Here is a 22,518-nt window from a genome sequence, read left to right on the forward strand (position 1 = left end):
TAGACCTTCGATAACTTTTGATATTTTATTCCGGTATTCATAAAAGTATTCATAGAGGTAATAAGAAAAAGCTAAGGAAAGAAGTAATGCAACCAAATAGAGAATAAAAGCACTAAAAGTGTTAAGGCTATGCTCAACATATACATGGAACGTGTTAAGTATTTTGCTGAATTTCTAATTGGTTGGGTTGAAGTTTTCTGCAAATTAGATAATGATATGTTACTAAATATATCTTCATCAGGCAATCCCTCCATGTCCGCAACTATGTTTTCTGTGCTAATATCTAAATCTAGGACTTGTTTCGCCTGAGCTACCGCTACTGTTGGAGCTTCACCACGAAATATATATTCTGAAAATTGTATTGGATTCATTGTTCCATCGACAAATAAATTAAAAAATACGCGTCGGGGTGGTTCACTTATAAAGATTGCATCATTGCTAACATGCGGGTCGGTCAATCCGTCGCAGTAAACTTGAATACGCGCCGCTAATGAACGGAGTATGTCGTTCCGCATAAATCGTTGTACATCACCCAAAGTATTTCTATTATTGCACCAAATACGAGAAGAAATAACGCCTGAAAGACGAATAGTGCCCTTGAATTTTCGTATTTTAACAAAGTGTTCACTACTTTGATTGCATTTGACCGGCAAAAATATAGTTGCCTTGTAATTTCCATTTACTTCTCTCTTCCGGTTCTTTGTTACGAATTCTTCTAACGATACAGATTCATCTACGCAGCCGTTTTCTATAAAAATTTCGGATTCAGATAAGCTGCGCTTTATTGCCAATATTGCACGATGAAATTGATTCTCAATGTTAATTTTTTGAGTGTCATCAAAAATTGGAAAAATGTTGTCCAACTCGTAACAGCATTCAAATGCGTGCCAGTCAATAGGTTTATCCAGAAAATGGCAATTCATGGATGCAAAGGAGCCTCCCCTGTAACGTAAGAAAGTGTATTAATTATGTATGTATCAACATTAAAACGAAAGGTTTGGATAAATCATATTACTTAATAGGAACATATTTTTACACAGAGCTTTTAAATTTAGATTTCGATTAATACTGACTTAATTAATTACTTTTTTAACCATAATGATTAAATTATAAGACAGGAATAGTAACCAATTACAATTAGAAATAATTAAAAGGCTGTCACGATTTTTTTATCATTAACGGTAATCGAAAATAATCAAAAAATATAATTTGATTACTTTTGATTGTGCTTGATTATTTTTAATTATGTCTAATTATTTGCAGAACACTATATTCGCATTCCACAAAAGAGTATTTATTATAAATTGTAATTTTTGAGACTATGTTGCTCATATCTACCATCCAAAAGCAGATGCAATAATATAAGTAAATAAAAATAAATAATTGCATTAATATTAATAACAATTGTAATTTTTAATAATAATAATAATTTTTTAATAATTTAATAAACATTTGTGTCAGTATAGTTGAATATATGTTAAATAAATCAAATAATCATCCATACTTATAAAAAAAATTCTAGAAAATCACTTAATTTTCACGCGTTTACAGTGGTGTACCCCCCTTAAGGACGCGTTAGATGAAAATTAACAGATACGTATAATTAAAGAAATGCATGATAGAGCTCATAGACGCTACAAAAATACATCAAATGATATATTAGAAAAATACTATTCGCCGAAAGAACAGTTAGCTGAAATAACAGTTGTTCAGCATGTTTATTCAGTAAATATGAAAGAACTAAAACTATTCCAATACAACTGAGAAAATTAATACACACCGATATTTACTTTAACGATAAGACTATGTGCCTAGTAACTATAGATAAATTCTCTAAATACATAGTAGCACAAGAAATTGAAACTAAAATAGCAATTGAAAATGTATTGGAGGAAATACTCAGTACTAGTTTTGCCGAGTGTAAACGATTAATAACTGATAACAAAGCATCTTTCGTCTCACCAGTCGTTAAACAAACATGCAATAAATACGGTATTCAAAAAATATAAACTCCAGAACATACTCGTAGACCAGCAGCAAACGGGCAAGTATAGGGTTTTTCAGTAAGAGCGCTTCAACTTTTGAACTTTTTTGAATAAAACACAAACGGTTTGACTTTTTTAACTAATTTTTTTTTATTATCGAGTTTGAACATATATATTTAAGTATGAAATTCGATTTCTTTTGCATGACCACCGCGTGCACGTTTTACGAAGTCCAATCGTTGAACCCAATTTTCGACCACTCTTTTGCATAAATCGGCCGAAATTCCAGCAATTTCGCGTTCAATATTGGCTCTGAGCTCACAAATCGTCACCGGCTTGTTACTGTAGACCAATGACTTCACATAACCCCAAAACGGGACGGCTTGTTAAATGGACCGTAAAATGGCCGTAATGCTCTTAAAGTAGCAGCAACAGAACGATTATTTTCATAAAAAATTTGCACGAATCATTGCTCAAGTGTGTAGCGTTCCATGATGAAATGTATACTAATGAAGTTTACAAATGACAAGCGAAAAATAAAAAATATTGCGTCGTTCGCCCTCCCTATCGGAAAAAAGTTGAAGCGCACCTATTGAATAACCCTATAGAAAGACCCATAACACAAGTAGTGAGCTAACACAAATATTTAAACTCAGTAAATAGAAAACGCATATTCAAGTAGAGAAGAAAACTTTAGAGTTATCAAACAACTTAATAATTCACTACACACTGTGAATTCACTACAATGCATTAACAGCTGCAATTTGCTAAAGAAACGTAATGAAAATGATCCATTTTTAAAAAGACTGATAACTGGCGATGATAAATTGGTTGTTTACAACAATATCGAGCGGAAAAGATCGTCGAGCATGCCAGCATATTCATCAAAAGAAGGTTTTGTTATCCATTTGGTGGGATTACAAAGGAATTGTCTACTTTTAACTCTTACCACTCAACCGAACGACTAACGAAATTAAACAATGCAGTTGAAGAAAAGCGGCCCGAATTGACAAATCGAAAAAGGTATTGTCATGACAATGCAAGGCCACACACATATTTGGCCACTCGGCAAAAATTATTGGAGCTTGGTTCGTATGTTTTGCCTCATCCACCATATAGTCCAGACCTTGCACTATCTGATTACTTTTTGTTTCGATTTTTACAAAACTCCTTGAATGGTACAAATTTCATCCGAGAAAGTCCCAACCCGCCTGAACAAGAACACTAAGCATAGGATATTCATAAAAGGGACACAAATATTAATATAAGTAGCTGGAATCAGACATAAAAATTTACCACGGTATAAAAAAGAAACTGTTGAAGAAGATTTAGGAAACATAATCTTAACAAAAAAAGGAAAACGGTACATAAGAATAATATGTATAAAGAATATTACATTTACAAGAAATGAGGCAAGTATATCAGATTATAGCCGTATTGGTAATGATATTCCAGAAGTTAGAAGCAACATTTAAAATAGAGCACATCAAAAATAAAAAATACATATTAAACCACACTGATGATGCATATTTATCTGACGAATTTACATTTCCGTTCCACGCGGCTAATTTAACAAAAATCCTCTCGTCATATGAATAAACACTCGACAAAAACTCTTATCACACTATCGATAAACATATTTGGAGGAATACTCAAAGAAGCTCATGATCAATTATTGACAGAAGTAAGAAAAAGGAATACTTGCTGAATCATTAAATCTGGATGATGTAAAAGAAGTAGCAGAGCATACACTATCGTCTGTACCAATTATTAATACAAGAATATTAGAATATTTTGACATCTATATGACAAAATCTAACGATTCCATAATTACAATACAAGTACCCCATTATAAATAATTACTGTAAACTGTTTAAATTCACACCACTTAGCATTAAACATGACAAAGTTTCTACAGACAAAGAAATTCCGTCTGTAATAACATTTACACTAGAGTGAATAAGTGTAAAAATTATTTAAGTAGAAATGTCTGCAAAACAAATGATGATTGCATAAAAGCCTTGCTAGAAAATAGGAAAACCAAATATAAATGACGACAAGAATATAATTATCCATTGCAAGAAATAGACGAAAGAATTATTCTCTTAGATGGTACAAATACTGTAAACAACCAATTCATATATTCAATTGAATATACAGGTAGAGGTAAATATACAAGTAGAGATTAATAATATTACGTACACAAATATTCATGACAAAATAACAGAGGCCATAAACAACAAACACGACGAAGATTTAAAAATTATGAATATATTGACATCCTCCTCGGAATTCGCATTTAATAACAGATTTTTCATTATTCTTCTTCTGTATTAGCAATCATTATCATTAATATACCTATGTACATATATTATTTTAAAAATAACAAGATATTATATAACCCTAAAAGAAAGTAGCTCAAGAGCTTTATATAACTGAGAACTAAAAAGGATCATAAAAGAAAAACTTAATCAGGTATGAATCGGGACGATTTAATTTTTTAAGTGAGAGTAGAGTAATAACATACGAGCTGTGTTAAAAAAATAAGGCGAATTTTCAAATTTCGCGGGCTACGTACACTCGACTTTCGATTTATTTTTATTTTTACGTTGCTACACTCGTCTCGAAGATATTTTCACGGTTTTAGCAATATATAATAATATATATGTATAAGACAAATGTTTTACGTGTTCGGCGATTTTCTGCTAACGACTCTTGACTCTCCTGAACTCTTCAATTGGGACGATTGGGCTTTGCTTTCGATGTCATAATCATATAAACATGATTCATCACCAGTTATGACTCTTTTAAGCACATCATCGTTGACGTCATTCAAGAATTCCTTACCGATGCTCCTGCGGCGTTGTTTTCGGTAAAAATTCAGCAATTGGGAATGAACATCGCTGCCACACGCTTCATGCCCAAAATTTCCGAAAAGATTGCATGGAATGAGCCTACCGATATGCCGACAATGTCAGCAACTTCACTAATTCTGATTCGACGATTCTCCATAACAAATTTCTTCACTTTCTAAACATTTTCATCGGTTGTCGATGTACTAGGGCGTCCAGAGCGAGCGTCGTTTCACCGAATGCCACTGTCAATATTTCAAGTGTTTTAGAGCACTTAATTCCATTTTTCACAAAAAATTTGATGCAACTTCTTTGATCCATTTTTCTCGATAGCAGAAAATCGCCGAACATGCAAAACACTTGTCTTATTTATGTCCCTCACAAGCAAACTAAACATGTTTTATTCTAAAACCGTGAAAATATCTTGGAGACGACATAAAAAAAATAATAATCGAAAGTCGAATGTACGCAGTCCACGAAATTTGAAACCTTCAGCTTATTTTTTTAAGACACCTCGTATACTTGTAGTAAAATACAACGCCGTTTCGTAATTTCACTTTGTGCTAACATCCTAATTTTCAAGGAGAAAGAGAAACAAAAACAAATCAGTTGCTCTGCCAATATCACAATTTATAGATTACCTTTGGTATTAAATTTATCTTGAAAGAAAATACATAATTCAGTTTTTTAAAAACGTTGCTTATCGTATACGTTTCGGCCACTACTGCGGTGGTAAATTAATTTTACTTACATAGTATTGTGTGTATAAGCCTTACATACTGCCTCCTTACTAGCGGTTGAGTATGCCAGGAATAGGATTGGCATATTTCCTTCATCAATTGAAGCACATAAGTTGTTTCCTTGATTGAGAAGACTGTAATAAAATTGTTCAAGTAAAATGTTCATCCATTTCTAACATCCATTTTACATACATGTGCATATCATGCAACATTTTTTTCCCAGCAATAAATATTTGGTCATCATCAATGTTCTGTTTATCACTGGTAACAAATACACCTTTAAAATGTATAAAAGAAAAGAATTACTCAAATGATTGTCTATTAAAATTCTATTCTTTTCTTATTTACGAGCATATCTTCATCTAACTCTCAAAGCTTTATTTTGCAATACGGAAAATAAATACGAAATAGTGCGCATATTTTTCGGCAGCCCAGATGTTTTCCATCGAAATGCTATAAATTGATGTGTTATTTGCCCAATTCCACGACCGTTTTTGGTAAACAACCGCCGTAGCCGACTGGTTCCTGCGTTCACATTAAGCATAAAATATAACCTTTGAGCAGCAGTGTAGCCTTTGAGTGAGTTTCTGAAAAGTGAAAAAGGTTTTCATCAAGCCATCGTTCGGAGGCGATAACTTATATAGATTCCTCAATTGGAAGAAAACATCTATTTCCTCCTATTTGTAAAATGCCCATTGTTTTAGAAACAAAAACCTATCACTTATCGAAACTGATTGCAAGAGACAATCGCATTCGTAATTTACATTTACAGGACATTAAGAGCTTCTTTTGGCTAAACTTTAGACAATGCCAGCAAAAAATAGATGATATACCCACATACATACTGTTTGGATCCAGAAAGAGATTATTTTGGAGTGCATACGGGGAAAACTAATGTATATATTTTCTGATAATAGTACAATGTCGAGTATACAACACGATAAACTATTATCTATATATATAAAAAGAAGTTACATTTCCTTGGTAATCTTATAACTCAAGAACCGCCGAACCGATTGACACAAAAATTTTAGAGTTCTTTTCTATCTTTGAGGAGGTGGTTTGTGTGAAGTTTGATTGAAATCGGTGCAGCCGTTCCTGAGTTATGACATTTTATGTGAGTAATGGTTTCCTCTCATACGAAATGCCGTATGGGAAAAACAACAACAAATACACAGCCGCTTATGAGCGTTTCTGTTGTACTGTTGTGGTTGTAAGTGTATTATGTTAATATTAATTTTGGACGAAAATATAATAAAAACTGGAGCATTCAAGGAACTGGAAAAACATTTTTAACTTTATTTATTTTAGCATAATTTATTAAGCGTAAAAAATTGAAATGGAAAGTAAAGAATCAAAGTTTAATTACAAGTTTTTTCGGCTCTTTCACCTTACCTGTATGTAGGTAACCACCACAATCAAATTTTAAAAAAGTACAGAAAAGGCTATTGTGACATCTTTAGAAAGTATGTTGAATGAAAAAAATCAACTAATTCAACTGTTTAAACATTTTACGAGTTCTATAAAGAAAACTTAATATGAAAAATTTCTTGCGATATAAAAAAACATTTTATGTATGGTGGTGCGAAGCCCACTGGGAAATGCTAGTTATCTATATTCTGATGCTGCACTTGTTCATGAAATTGAAAGAATAATGATAAAAATTACTCAATATATATATATAATAATATATATATATATATATATATATAAATAAATAATTGGCATGTATACCCCTTTTGTGTGTTTGGCCGAGCTCCTCCTCCTATTTGTGGTGTGCGTCTTGATGTTGTTCCACAAATGGAGAGAGTTCCAAGCCGATTCCGAACGGCAGATATTTTTTATGCGGAGCTTTTTCATGGCAGAAATACACTCGGAGGTTTGCCATTGCCTGACGAGGGGCGGCTGCTATTAGAAAAAACGTTTTCTTAATTTTGGTCTTTCACCGAGATTCGAACCTATGTTCTCTCTGTGAACTCCGAATGGTAGTCACGCACCAACCCATTCGGCTACGGGGGCCGCTCAATATATAGTCTCTTATAATAAAACAAGATAAGCGTACACTATTATTATTCTTCTAAAATTCTGTCAATATAAATTGTTTTTAATTTATATTTTTTGAGTTTAGATGCGCGTAGAATTACAAATTAAACTGATTTCACATATATGAGTAGCCAGTAACGACTCCCCGTTGGCCGTTTTGTATGACCTTTCTCTCAAATACATATCCAATATGTTCAAGCTTACCGTGTAGATGTGAGATAACTAATTTTGTGAATTACGCTTGTATATATTTGGTACTAAAAAGAAATACTACCAATATCAAAAGGGTTTTAAAGATTTTAAGCAAATATTAAAGAAATTAATTATAAAGTAGATAATTACTTTGCGGTGCATATGGAAAAATTGGTAAAAAAAAGGTCGATGGAGGTGCAAATCGATATGTATGTATGTGCCCCAGTATTTATTGAAGGGTTACATATGTACATCCAGCAGTGCCAAAAATGCACTAAAAGAAAAACTGTTTTTAGAAGTGATAATAATAGAAAAAATATAAAAAATGTATACATTGTTTATTAGTAGGTACTTAAACTTTATAAAAAAATGTATTTTAATTTTTCGTTACAAAAATTAGTACATAAAAAATCACGTGACCCAAAATACAATGAAAAAAAAATTGCTTCACTGTGCATCATTTCTTTTTGAAATATTGATGGATCTGTAAAAAGGAAAAAAAATTCTTGTAAAATAAAGTTGTAGTCATAGTCTCAGCCCCCGCGATTCACAACGGACCCATTTCGTGGTTTAAGTGGCATCGTTGTCTCAATGTGCGATGCGGCTGCCAAACCTAACCTAACCTATAGTCTGTCGAGCCGGATTTTTCAATTTCAAAAAATTTTTCAATTTACGGCATTTAAAAAAAAAGCATGCGTTTTACGTCATAAATGTCACACTTTATTATGTTTATAAAATTTTTTAATAAAAATATCAGAAAACAATCTATAGATAAAACACTTTCGAATATTTAGAACAAAAATCGCATCAAAAAATATTAAAAACTATTATCATGCAGACCGTGCAGGAAAAAGTATTTTGGAGAAAAACGAGTTTAAATTTGAGGTACAAGACCGCGCGCACCGCTCTCTACCTAGTTAATGGGCTGTAGAAGCTATAGTATTGGGAATTTCCGCATGAAAATTTCACAGTATATTCTTAAGATACTATACTTTCGAAATATCGAAAAAAATCGATTTATTTTTTTTAATTCTGGACGTATGTAACCCCTCAACGAACTGAACTCCGTAAAAGATTTGACCGTTTATTTTGTTTACCGCCAATTTTAATGCAGTTTTGATGAATAAATTTACAAAAAAGCAATGCTACCTCCACAATTTGTGAAGCTATTATCACTGTACATGTTAAAAAATGCTAAAAAAAAGACAATCTAAGTTTGACAGCTCTGGCACAGGGCTCAGTAAATGTGTAGGCTTTGATTTGTAATTACTATTCGTTTTCCCAATGAACCTATGATGATAATTATTCTTACTGGATAACCTAGCAAAACAGTTATTTTTGCACAAATCTTTCTTTTTTCAGATTATAAAAGGAAAGCACGAAATAAATAACAGTATCTACAATTATAAGCAGTTAGAAAAATCAGAATTTATCACATTTTGAACTAGAAGAAAAAAAATTAGTTATTTCAAACTGGTTAAATTTGTTTATTAAGTATTTTGTTGAGTATTCATAATTTTTTAAAACTGCTTTACACCTCGAAGTAAACTTTCAATTAGCTTGTGGTATATCTCCAAAGGAATAGAATTCCACGCTTCCTGTACTCCATTTAATTTACATAATTTTTTTTCTTTGAAATTTTAGAAATTTTTTTTTACAGTAAAAAGCGCATTGGCATTTAACTCGTTCGAATATTTTAAATATGTACGTTTAATAAAAAAAAGAAAAGAAAAAAAAAAAACAACAACAAAACTAGTAAAAATATTCAATATTTACCTTGTACATTAAATGTCCCAGGACACATTTTGCACGCGCTAATCCACTGTGTAGCCAATGCTTGCGTGCTTATATCTTCTATGCTGCTGGGTCCTTGTAAATCTTCAATTTCGCTTGCTTTTTGCAAAAGTTCTACATCCTCTTCACAGTTTTTTGCTAGATGGACTACTAAAAAATTGTCAGGCTCCATATTCTGTAAAAACATTATATTGAGGTTATAAAACTTGAAATTGGATGCAGGCAAGTGGAATTTCTACAAAGAGTATGTATATTTAAAAAAAAAAGTTTAACCAAATGGTGGCCAGTTATAAAGCGATTTTAAATGGATACCAAGATTACTACAATAGACGGTATGTATGTGCTATTTCATATCAAAAAGGCCGAAGGGCAATAAAATGTCCTGGTTCGAAGTCACGTGCATTTCTGTTATGGCACATAACTATACATTCTTCCCATATACAGCCATGGGCAGATAAATAGCACTAATTCGAACCTTATATGTATGTTAACTTCAGTTTTTAGTATGAACTCTGTTTTGATCAAATAAATTTGATTGTTTACATTTATTACCATTATTAAGCTTACATTTATGTGAGGAATTTACCGTTTTTTATGGAATTTTTTTGTGCTCTATATTATTTATGCTTATTTTTGTTTTGAAGTGGACACAAAAATAGCACATTTTAACTTGTGCAGCGGAGAGTAAAACTTTAACTTTGTTTCAGCGATTTTTAATATAATAGCTGAAATAATGATGTGCTCTCGGAAAATGGCTTATAATGCTCTCAATTTAGTTAAGAAAGATTCATCCTATCTAAGCAAGAAAACGGAAAGAAAACCAAAGGCGCGAAAAACTGATGGTAATGTGGATAGAGCTATAATACGCAAGAGCAAAGCAGATCCTTTTAAGTCGGCACGGCAAATAATGCTTCAAATAAGCCAAGAATCTGGTCTACAGGTGTCCAGAAAGTCCAGCTGTTTGGCCGCATAAACAGAAAAAAAACAATCCTCTCAAAAGACATATCAAACACCGACTTGCCTTTGCAAAAGCCCACAAAGACAAATATATTCAGTTTTGGAAAAACGTACTTTGGACCGACGAAACCAAATAAATAGAATGGGATTCGATGGGAAAACTATTGTACGTCGTCCAAAAAATCAAGCGCTAAATCCTAGGTTCACAAAAAAGACGATTAAACACGGCGGCGGAAGCATCATGGTTTTGGGAGCTTTTTCCTGACATGACGTTGGGCAGATTGTTTGCGTGGTTGGACACACTCCAGAATAAAATGGAGCCATTTGTGTTTGAGTTTATGCCATTAAATTGGACATTAAGGGGTAACACCACTGTAGGAATTTCACAAAATTGATTTTTTTTTATAAGCTTAAAAAATTCTTTGAACCTTTTAAAATACAGAACAAAAAGTTTTATACGTTACCGAAGTCTATTTCATAAATATTTTAAGCTTTTAACCAAGCGTTAGTGACTGCTACCTAACGACTTCTCCAAATTTCCAAACTTTAAACGCGTTTTTCTCAAAACACGTTTTCTGAAATTGGCACGCAGCATAACTCAAACAATTTTAAATATTTTTAATCAGGTTTTTCACTACGTCTGTATAATAACCTTCTTAAGAGAAGAGCGTAGGGGATTTTCGATAGATTAATTTAAACGATAGTTATAATTATTTAAGTGCCGTTTTTTTAGTCCAAAATAGAGTTTTTTCCTTCAAATGCTTGCTAATTCCACAAAAATAAATATTTTTTAAATCCCCTACGTGTTTCTCTAGCTATTCTTATCTAGATTAAGAAAAAAAATGTTTCTTTGTTCCAGATTAAAATTTGCACCCTCTGTGCTGCGTGCCGCGGAGCTCCTTCAAGAGAAACCACATTACAAAAATGTCTCCAATGACGCCATTTTGTAAAATTTTTCGATCAAACTTTGTAGTTTTGTATTTTAGTATATAAGTAATAACTTCCCAAATCAGAGTGATTGTTTCCCCTTTCCTTCTATACAAAAAAATTCTTTAAAAATCGTGTTTATTTTACGCGTGTACAGTGGTGTTACCCCTTAATGCAGGACAATGATTCAAAGCATACTGCAAAGACAGTGAAGCCATGGCTCAGAAAAGAAAAAAAAATGTACTGGATTGGCCGGCGCAGAGCCCTGATCTCAATCCAATAGAAAATTTGTGGAATGACGTTAAGGTCGAAATCGCTAACAAAAATGTTAAAAATTTTGATGATTTGTGGGCCGCAGTTGAGGAGGCTTGGTACTCGTACAAAATACTAATCTGGTAAAACAATATTATTACTTAACTATCTGATTTGTTTACTATTTTTGCTTTTATTTGGAATTTTTAGGATGTGCTTTTTATGGGTCCAGTTCAACTCTTTGCTTTCAAAGTCTAAATGTGCTATTTATATGACCATGGCGGCTGTAGCTGAGGAAGTTCCGGAATATTGGGAGTAAGGTTGTTCATAAGCCACTCCCTAACATCTCAACAAAGTTTCATTAAATAAATCATTATACTTGGCCTAAAATTGTTCATGTGACATTGTACTACACCTGTAGTGGAATTCACTAACACTTTTGAACGATATTGGCATTGTTTTGTTTCCTTAACCACAATTTTCACGATTTTGCTATTCCGTAAACCATTTTATAAAGAAAAGCTATAAGACAAAGTCGATTATCGCAAACTAAACAACAAAAAATTTTGGTGTAGTTAAAATTAACGATAAAATAAGAATTAGTGATTTTAATTAAAACGGTGCAATTGAATCACGAAAAGGTTATTAATTATTTGAGTTATGATTTATCGCGTGAGTCCTCGAACAGAAAATCGACGCCCGCTAAATTTTATATAATCAATTTTAAATTCTGCGTTTATGTTACTAGGTTGTAGCTGCATTGCGACTTTATTATCAACGACCCGTAGGGAACAATGGGGAATATCCATGAACCAGTCGTCCGTTAGTTGAAACGTGGATAGTGAAACAGACGCAATCAACCGTTACATTTTTTGGGCAAAGGTGAGGTTTCCTATGACCCAAATGGAGCGGTAAACAGCAAAAGAAATGTTTAATTGAGTAGCTCGGCTGTGGCTCGCCTTTTTTAAGAGCTGTAGGTGTTATCCTAAAGCAATATATATACAAAAATTATTAAGTAAATATTAATTTCAAATATAATTGAAAAAAAAAACACGCAAATTTGAATTTAGCAGCTTGGCTAGAATGTCTTTTTGTTTTTTTTTTCTTTGCATTATTTACTCATATTTAATTTGACAAATATGCCACTCTCTATCAGTTTGAAAAAATAAAAGAAAACAGCTGTTTAGTTAGGTAGTTAGCATAAGTTTGTGAATAGCAAAATTGTTAGTGCAAGCGGCGAATACTGTAGACAAGAAGAACAATAGACGAATCGTTAGAAGTTAGTGAAACGCACTACTGGCCCAAAAAATAATATCGCTGCCTAATTTCAAAAATCTTAAAGCGATTTTGCTTTCGACTCTTATTCTTCGTGCATATTTTCGAGTATAAGAGGTTCATTTATCCATTTAATTTACAATGAATGATTTTCATAGCGATTTTATTTAATAAATTGGGAATAATTAGTTTTACACTTTACACAAGGTAATATATCAGGTCCATAAGTTCATGCGTATTTTACCCATAATTTCACTTTTGTACGATTTTTGCATACACAAAATTATTCGCGGAATATAACAGAATTATTTATATTTTCTTTGGTATATTGTGCATTCAACAAGTGATTTTAATCGCGGACGGATAGAAGCACGTGTTGTTAAAAAATAAAATGGAATCTTCGAACGCGTATAAGAGGCATATTTTGTATTTTTTTTATAAAAGTGGTAAAAATGCAACAACTGCTGCTGCAGAAATAAACACTGTTCACGCAGAGGATACCGTGAGTGTAAGGACTGCGCAAAAGTGGTTTTCAAAATTCCGAAGTGGTAACTGCGACGTGGAGGATGCCCCGCGCGCTGGTCGTCCTGAAGTCTTTAACTCCGACGCCTTGCTCGAACTCATGGATGCTGAGCCAAATTTGACAGTCGATATGATAGCTCAGAGGTTAAATTCATAGCATAGAACAGTTCACAGGCACCTGGTTTAGTTGTGGAAGGTGGGAAAATGGGTTGCGCATAGACTTTCCGTCGCCAACCTTCAGCAGAGAGTGAATATGTGTTCTCAGCTGCTGCAACGGCTTGAAAATGAAAGTTTTTTGAACCGTATCGTTACTGGTTAGATAAAGATGAAACAATGGTTAGATAAAGATGAAACATCAAAACCGATCCCTAGAGATGGCCGACCCCTAGAGATCCGACGACAGTCGGTTCTACGTAACCGGAACGACCCGAATTATATCCGGCCAAGGACTGTCACATCAGCAGAATTCCTCGTACATATATGCACAGAGAATGTTTATGCTGCTATAACAACAACAACAATAATAACAACATGGCCTTCACCCCAAGAAGATTCTCCTGTATATTTGGTGGGATATGGCCGGTATTGTTTATTATGAACTTCTGGAACCAAACCAGACGATAACTACTGATTATTATTCCCATCAGCTATCAAACCTGAATGAGGCACTTAAAAACATCGACCGTCTTTAGTAAATAGACGCAAAGTTTTGTTTCACCACGATAACGCAAGACCTCATACCGCAAGGCAAACATTAGGCAAGCTGAACGAGCTCGGATGGGAGCTAATGCCGCATCCACCCCACTCACCTTGGGATTATCACCTTTTCCGTGGACTTCAATCCCATATGAGTAACAACAACTCCTCCACAAAAGAAGCTATAAAAAGGGATATCGAAGCGTATTTTGGCTCCAATGCCAAACAATTTTTTTGAGCAGGGAATTAAAAATTTGCCTAAACGTTGGGAAGACATTGTAAATATTAAAGGAAAATATATTATTGATTAATAAATACTTTAAACAGATTTTTTATTAATTTTAAAACCACCTTTAAAAAACGCACGAACTTATGGACTGACCTGATATTTAAACTATATTTCCAACAAAAACTCTGTAAATATTAACATTAACTTACTCTTAATAAAAATTTTTATGTGACGAAAGAAAAATTAACTGAATGATGCTTAGTACTGCCACTCTATAGAAATGTAGCGAAAGTTGAGTTTTTTATAAAGTCTTAGGTGTAAATTACTAAATATTGCAGAATTTGCCAATCGATGCGTATTGGCCCCAGAATTAAAAATCTGAAGGAGGCAATTTCCTAAAATTAAATTTTCCATCGATTTATGGTATAACCTTTTAAAAAGGATCCTCTTACAGGACGAAAAAAGGCCAGACCCGGATGCGCAACGGCAGATTTTTAAAAAGGTGCCCAACGGAGGGCTAAACGAGAATAACAATTCATTGGAATTGACAATAGTATTGTGTTACCGGTTGCCTGCCACCATGCTTGGCGCCCACTCGAAAACTAGTCCTACGCAAAAATGCTGTGGATGGCATAGCCGGAGCTGGACTGATGACAATAAGTTTATTGAAGCGCGGCCGAAGGCGGACATTTGTAAAGCTTACGGAAGCGATGCAATACACTTAGAAACAGTGATACCTTTTATATTATTAATTTCAAGATTCTATGAGTTATATACGTGTGTGTATACTCGCGCGGTTTTTCCAAATTTACAATGCTGCAGATTTACAAACATCCTTTCAGTGAACGTCTCTACATACGAACTTCTTTCTTAATTGAGGTGCCTGACTAAATTATACAATTTTAACAATTACTTAAAAACTTTAACTTGCTGCTTTCAGTTTTAAGATGGGGATACACCCTCTATCACCCCTTTAACATCCTTCTTTTCAAAGCGTGTTGCATTATTCTAAATATTTCCCCAAGATTTTGAATACTGGGCCCAATACGCATCGGCCACCTTGACTTTTTTTGATCAATTTTTATCATAATCAGTAATTACCATAATTTGCATTCTTGACAAGTGTGGGTTAAGATTACTTTGGCTGAGTTTTCCTTTTCTACCACGATATATTTGCTTAGAATGTCTAAGTGCGTGGACCGAATTTAAAAAGGCTGAGCTTTCCTTTTCTACCACGATATATTTGCTTAGAATGTCTAAGTGCGTGGACCGAATTTAAAAATTATAACACGCAAATGTAGTCACTATATCAGCCTTTTGATTTATATTACTTTTTATAAATTAAAATTAAGAATTAATAGCAATATTTAACGTTAAAAATGCACCTTTTTTGCATAAGCTTGAAAAAATGCCCTATTACAGACGCTTATTTCACTTAAATACAAACACAGAAAAGTAACGAATTCACTTATAAACACTCTTTATTAATTGAAGAATTGATTTAAAGCTATTTTCACTAAATAATACTACAAATTCTATTAGAATTTTATTATTACAAATGTTCTTCTAAACGTTTGTAATGCCGTGCAGAATAAATGTGAGGAGCGAACTGTCAAACGAACGATGAGAGAGAGAAGAACAAAGCGAAATGAGAAAAACCCAGTCAACATAAAGGGAATAACTCTTATATTATTATCGCGCGATTTTTAGTCCAAATTTTCGCCTGCGGCGCTTTTTTGCTTTCAAATATACATATATATTACAAAAACAAATATTTTTACAAATACTGAAAATTTGGAATAAAAATCGCGCGATTTTTAGTCCAAATTTTCGCCTGCGGCGCTTTTTTGCTTTCAAATATACATACATATTACAAAAACAAATATTTTTACAAATACTGAAAATTTGGAATAAAAATCGCGCGATTTTTAGTCCAAATTTTCGCCTGCGGACTCTTTTTTGCTTTCAAATATACATACATATTACAAAAACAAATATTTTTACAAATACTGAAAATTTGGAATAAAAATCGCGCGATTTTTAGTCCAAATTTTCGCCTGCGGACTCTTTTTTGCTTTCAAATATACATATATATTACAAAAACAAATATTTTTACAAATGCTGAAAATTTGGAATAAAAATCGCGCGATTTTTAGTCCAAATTTTCGCCTGCGGCGCTTTTTTGCTTTCAAATATACATATATATTACAAAAACGAATATTTTTACAAAAGCTGAAAATTTGAAATAAAAATCGCCTAAATTTTCGCCATCGGCACTCATAACTTTTAAGATAAAACAACATTTTCATAAGTGTTATGAATTATAAAACCTAAGTTAAATGCTTGCTGGGTTGTCGACTGCTGTATTCTCTTCTCTTCAACTGTATTTCAGTACAAACTGCAAATGTGGTCGGAAAAAACCTAATTTTTAAACTTCTCCCGGGGGTTCTATAGGAACCCTAGGAGGTTGGGATTTTCACAGTTATAATGGTGTGACCTTGCTCTTTCTAATGGGCGTGGTGGGGGGTGCCACGCCCCCTCCCCCTCCGCCCCCCATTCAAATATATCGTGGTAGTAAAGGAAAGTTTTTCCAAAACTTTAACTTGCTGCTTTCAGTTTTAAGATGGGGATACACCCTCTATCACCCCTTTAACATCCTTCTTTTCAAAGCGTGTTGCATTATTCTAAATATTTCCCCAAGATTTTGAATACTGGGCCCAATACGCATCGGCCACCTTGACTTTTTTTGATCAATTTTTATCATAATCAGTAATTACCATAATTTGCATTCTTGACAAGTGTGGGTTAAGATTACTTTGACTAGACCACCTGTTTCCATACAACCCGAAATCATTGTATAATTAACTAAAGCCAAACCAGCTCTTTACAGGCTTCTATCACAAATATATTATGATTGATAAAATCTATTGTATCTATACATTTAAAAAACGTACACGTTGTACGTTTATTTGATCAATTGCTTAGTTTATTAAAATTTACATATAAAGGTCGCCCCTAACTTTCTCTCGACGCCCAACAATGCATATTATGGTCAAAGGTAATTTTCCGGCTCACTTCTGTTACACTTATGTATGTAAGTATTCTTGTTCGAGTAGTGTTTACCTGGCAAATAATTATACCGTATGTTACACCAAGATCAGCACAACATTTTTCTAAATAAACAATGTCCAGTTTGCTCAATGTAACAGATCGCGTCATGGTGAATCAAAGCTTTTATAGCTACTAACAATATGAAATTAAATATCACTGGCGGAAGTTTATATTACTTCACAAATGACGAGACAGAACTAGCAATGAAAACACAAAATTATTATCGGCAACTTTTCCACAGCGATTGACCAGTGTTGTTTAGCTATATTATAAATAACTATCGATACCGATAACTATGGTTTGGTAGCTGAGAATGACAAACTGTGTTGACATTTCTGTTCAGTAAAATTTGGCAAGTTATTATGGATCGTGTAACGCCAGAACAGCGCTTCCAAATTGTGAAAATTTACTCTGGAAAAAAATAAGTCTGTTCGCGAAGTTCATAGACCGATGGGTTGAAGAAGACGACGAAATGTCGATTCGGCGTCGTTCTCAACTTCTTAGCCGAATGGGTTGGCGCGTGACTACCATTTGGAATTCACAAAGAGAACATTGGTTCGAATCTCGGTGAAACACCAAATTAAGAAAAACATTTTTCTAATAGCGGTCGTCCCTCGGCAGGCAATGGCTAACCTCCGAGTGTATTTCTGCCATGAAAAAGGTCCTCATAAAAATATCTGCCGTTCGGAGTCGGTTTGAAACTGTAGGTCCCTCCATTTGTGGAACAAACTAAGAACAGAAACTAAGCAACAATAAAAGCAATGGATTTCTCCCGGTGAATTTGCTTCAAAGAAGGCGAAGACAGTCCTATTGAACGGAAAAGGTCATGCGACGATTTTTTTGGGAGGCAAACTGCGTCATCTTCGTAGACCTTTCAGAAAAAGGAAGAACGATCACTGGATAATACTACAGTGAGTTAGTGGATCGCTTTCACAAAACATTTAAGAAAACACGGCCGCATTTGGAGTTGTTGCCACCGAACTGCATGAATGGCGTTATGCGGCATTCATTCAAGCAAAACTCTTTCAACACGGTGCCGTTTGCCGTTAATGTATAGAGAATTCATTGGGAGGAACGCATGGAATTTTTTGGGATACTCATATTGCGCACGTTATATACTATAGAAGGCTGATGCACGGGCATGATCTGGCTAAATGGCAGTCCAGAGTATTGTGTACAAATGCGGGGAAGCATTTTGCCGAGAGTAAACGCGAAAAATTCAAACGTAATAGTGTGATTGCATTATATTTGTCTGGAAAATCACAACCAGCGATTGTTCGTTAGCTCGAGCCCCTTACAGTAAATAAAGTTTTCGTTTATCGCACCATTACTCGTCAGAATGATATAGTTAACATCGCGAAACGTTATTGAGATGGTCATCAAAAGACTGCAACAACACGTGAAATGGTTCAAAAGTGAAGAAGCGACTTGAGGGAAATCCCGACGAAATGCCAATCAAATGGGGAAAGAATTGAAAATATCTGAACCTAGCATCCGCCGAATACTGAAAAATGATCTCAAAGTCAAGCCTTATAAAATCCAAAAGGCGCATGATCTCCCCCCAAAGCAACAATAAGTCACACTTGAGAGAGTGAAGGAGTTGCTTCGCTTGGCCGAAAGCGGTCACTTTCCGAACATTGTGATTTCTGACGAGAACATTTTTCAAATTGAGCAACTCGTAAACTCCCAAAACGATAGGGTTTATTTGACCGACCGTTCATACGAGAATTTGAGTAATCGATTGGCCCCCAGGAGGCAGCACCCATCACAGGTAATGGTTTGGTCCGTTGTAACGCCGCTGTAACCGCAGATGGGCGCTCTACAATCGTTTTATTCGAGCCTGGCGTGAAGGTAAATTCGAAATATTATCGGGAGGATGCTTTGAAGCCGTGGGCAGACAAACATTTCGGTGGCAGACCATGGACGTTTCAACATGACTCGGCACGGTCTCACAAAGCTCGAGTGAACCAAGAATGGCTCAACAACTTCATAACGTCCACGCAATGGCTCTCAAATTCAGCAGACGCGAATTTGATGGATTATTCTCTTTGTCCCAATTCGGAGAGCAAGATCCCAACTAAAAGATTTACCAATTTCGAGACGCTGAAAAAAGTCTTTGCCTGCAAGCGAACCAAAATACCTGCAAGTCACGTTTCCACGACAGTCGGTTCTACGTTACCGAAACGACCCGGATTTATATCCGGCCAAGGACTGTCACTCCAGCAGCATTCACCGTATGTAAGTATGGGGAATGTTTATGCTGCTACAACAACAACCTGCAAGTCACATTCGGGCAGCTTGCGATTCGATTCTGGACCGTCGCAAGGCAAAAGGTGGTCATATCGAGCAAAAGTAAATTGATTCTTAATTTTGTATTATTTTCACACATTTTTTACTTTGAGTTTAATAAAAGTAATTTTAAAAATTAAATTTATGGACTTCATGTGCCGGCCCTGGAGAAAGAGCAAATCATCCAAAAATATACCAACTGGGTAATTAGTTAAACATTTCGTTACAATATAATTAAATTCCTTCCCCATACATATATGGGGGATGCTGCTAAAGTGACAGTCCTTGGCCGGATATAAATCCGGATCGTTCCGATAACGTAGAACCGACTGTCGTGGGAACGCGAGCCCGACCTTTATTGGTTGCTTGATATTTTACAACTGAACTTACAAAGTAGTTTAATTATAATACTAAGACTAGAAGCTAAGCCCCTGCCCTTATAACGTGACCGGTACTTTGTTGAGTGGGCGTTTTCCACGGGAACGGCAATCGTTATTTTAATGACACCGCAAGAATTTTTCTTCAGCGAGAACACTCATTTACAGCCTATTGCTTTATGGTTTTGTGTTAAATCGACAAGATCCCATGTGTAATTATGAGCCAGAACCTGATACTCATATTATATTGCAGATTTTTACTCACCTCTCAATATCGCCTGTTCTATTGATATTGGTATCAAAACATCAGTTTCTTGCAATAAAGTAAAAATATTTCTGCATCGTCGGCCTGCCTTCTCGCCTTTCGTTAAAATTGTTGGACGCCTTCGGCCAAACTTCACTGAAGACAACTCAATAGAATCTGAACCCGCTTCTGGCGTTTAGTAATCACTTTCGTTACTAGTCGCTTTGGTTCTATCAGATTTACATAAATCTGGTGACTCAACATTCATGGCTTTGTCAGCGCTGTTGTTCAAAATTGCGTATTCAATATTAACAACCTCTTTCGACCCATACATCTCGGCTTAATTATCACATCGCTTTTAGTCTTGTCGTAAAACCCGCATGTTTTGGCCGTCTCACTTGTATACTCTTTTGCCATGATCTGGATTTTTTTATTTTGCGTTTTGTTAAGTGCTACAGCGGTAGAGCCAGTAACTTTCAATTGGTTCACAACTGACTTCCTCCCCAGCCGTACCTTATACGATGTTGAATTGTCTAGCACTCTTGTTAGAGACCGATTCCTTAGGTACGCTGCACATGATATGGCTTCCGCCTAAAATACTTCATCCATACTTGAACTCACCTACATAGTTTGGACCATTTCTCCCAGCGTTGAGTTAAATCCGCAGCAACGTTTTTTTGTTGGACATTTAATTGTTTTTTTATACCATTACGTTTTAGAAAATATTCAAACTCAATATTCACATATTCCGTCCAGTTATCGCTCCTTAAAGTTTTTCTTACGTGAACGTATCTACTTTTGTCGTCAATCATAGTTACAAAATATTTTGCATCCCTAATGTAACATTTGTTAATTTAGCGATACTTATAGGTGTGCAAAAGCTCCCGCAGTTCACTTGTTTTTGTTTCTGAACCATTAAACGGTTTAGTGGGGCATTTACTTTTCGTACAATTTATACAGTTTAGTTTCTGTAATTGAGTCAAACTTTAGTCCACGAGCAAGTAGCGTACTTTGTAGTTCTTTCAAATTTATGATAATTGTAACACAAAAAATCCTTAATGGGTAGCTCGTATACAAACAAATTCTTAAAAGGCAACAATCTGACTAATTCCTTTCCTTTGTACGTAATAAGAGCACATTCTTTATGAAAGATTACTTATACATTGTAACCATTTGCAATAGCCTTTCCAACTGAAATAAAGTTGCATTGGAGCTCCAACGTCATATGTGCCAAATATCTTTTGAAAGAAACTTATTTCCATTCAGGTTCCACACAACATTACCTCGACCACTGGATTGAAACATTTTCTACTGGCAATCTCGATTGCTTCCTTATGTGACTCAAAGGTATTGAACATGTTACGATGCACACAGATGAGGGCTGAAGCGCCACTATCCAAACGCATGCAAATTGGCTCAGACCATTATTGGTTGTAACAAAATCAGAGAACGAACATGTTCCTGAACGATTTCCACAATTAGTCTTAGCTTGAGTGTTTTCTCTATTATTATCTTTGCATTGCGCTGCGTAATGTACCTTTAGTTCACATTTAAAATTGTTATTTTTCATACACCATGTTAACCGTTATTGCATTTGCTCTCATTGTAGTTGGTTGCGCTGCGCGCCACAGACGCTTGTTGTCACAATCGCGAAGTTGTGTTCATTATTTTCACAACTGCCACCTTCCTCAACGAGTTTGATTTTTAAAATATTTAACCTTGGAAGCTGGCACTGCAAAATTTTCGTAAGAGCTGGGTGGGATGTCCAACAACATTATTGAATAAAGTTCTTCCTGAAAAGTGATATCATTTGCGGACAACTTATGAACTAGGTCCCTGAAAATCTGTATGTGTTGTTGAACATTAGAATATTTCTTCACATTGTTGATTTGGGTGGCGCTTATTGACAAAATTAACACTAACACCACTGTACACGCGTAAAATAAACACGATTTTTAAAGAATTTATAGAAGGAAAGGGAAAACAATCACTCTGATTTGGGAAGTTATTACTTATATACTAAAATACAAAAC

The 22,518-nt window shown here is 34.6% G+C and overlaps 1 protein-coding gene across 1 annotated transcript; it reads right to left on the reverse strand.

Annotated features, from left to right (window-relative positions):
• LOC129241514 (protein odr-4 homolog) lies at positions 1 to 17,812 on the reverse strand. The gene is made up of 5 exons (XM_054877896.1): positions 17,588 to 17,812; positions 9,589 to 9,781; positions 5,770 to 5,854; positions 5,589 to 5,711; positions 1 to 942 (listed from the first exon to the last, which is right to left on the reverse strand). Exons 1-5 carry the CDS (start codon positions 17,681 to 17,683, stop codon positions 72 to 74), a joined length of 1,368 nt encoding a protein of 455 aa, XP_054733871.1. The 5' UTR covers positions 17,684 to 17,812; the 3' UTR covers positions 1 to 71.
• Between the last annotated feature and the right edge of the window lie 4,706 nt (positions 17,813 to 22,518).

The sequence above is a fragment of the Anastrepha obliqua genome, chromosome 3 (genome assembly GCF_027943255.1).
Source record: "Anastrepha obliqua isolate idAnaObli1 chromosome 3, idAnaObli1_1.0, whole genome shotgun sequence".
NCBI lineage: Eukaryota > Metazoa > Arthropoda > Insecta > Diptera > Tephritidae > Anastrepha > Anastrepha obliqua.

Coding starts and splice junctions, on each gene's coding strand:
- LOC129241514 (XM_054877896.1), bottom strand. CDS start 17,683: ATGACGCGATCTGTTACATTGAGCAAACTGGACATTGTTTATTTAGAA. Junction 9,782..17,587: donor ACGGTATAATTATTTGCCAG/GTAAACACTACT, acceptor ATGTTTTTACAG/AATATGGAGCCTGACAATTT. Junction 5,712..5,769: donor ATGTTGCATGATATGCACAT/GTATGTAAAATG, acceptor ATTTTATTACAG/TCTTCTCAATCAAGGAAACA.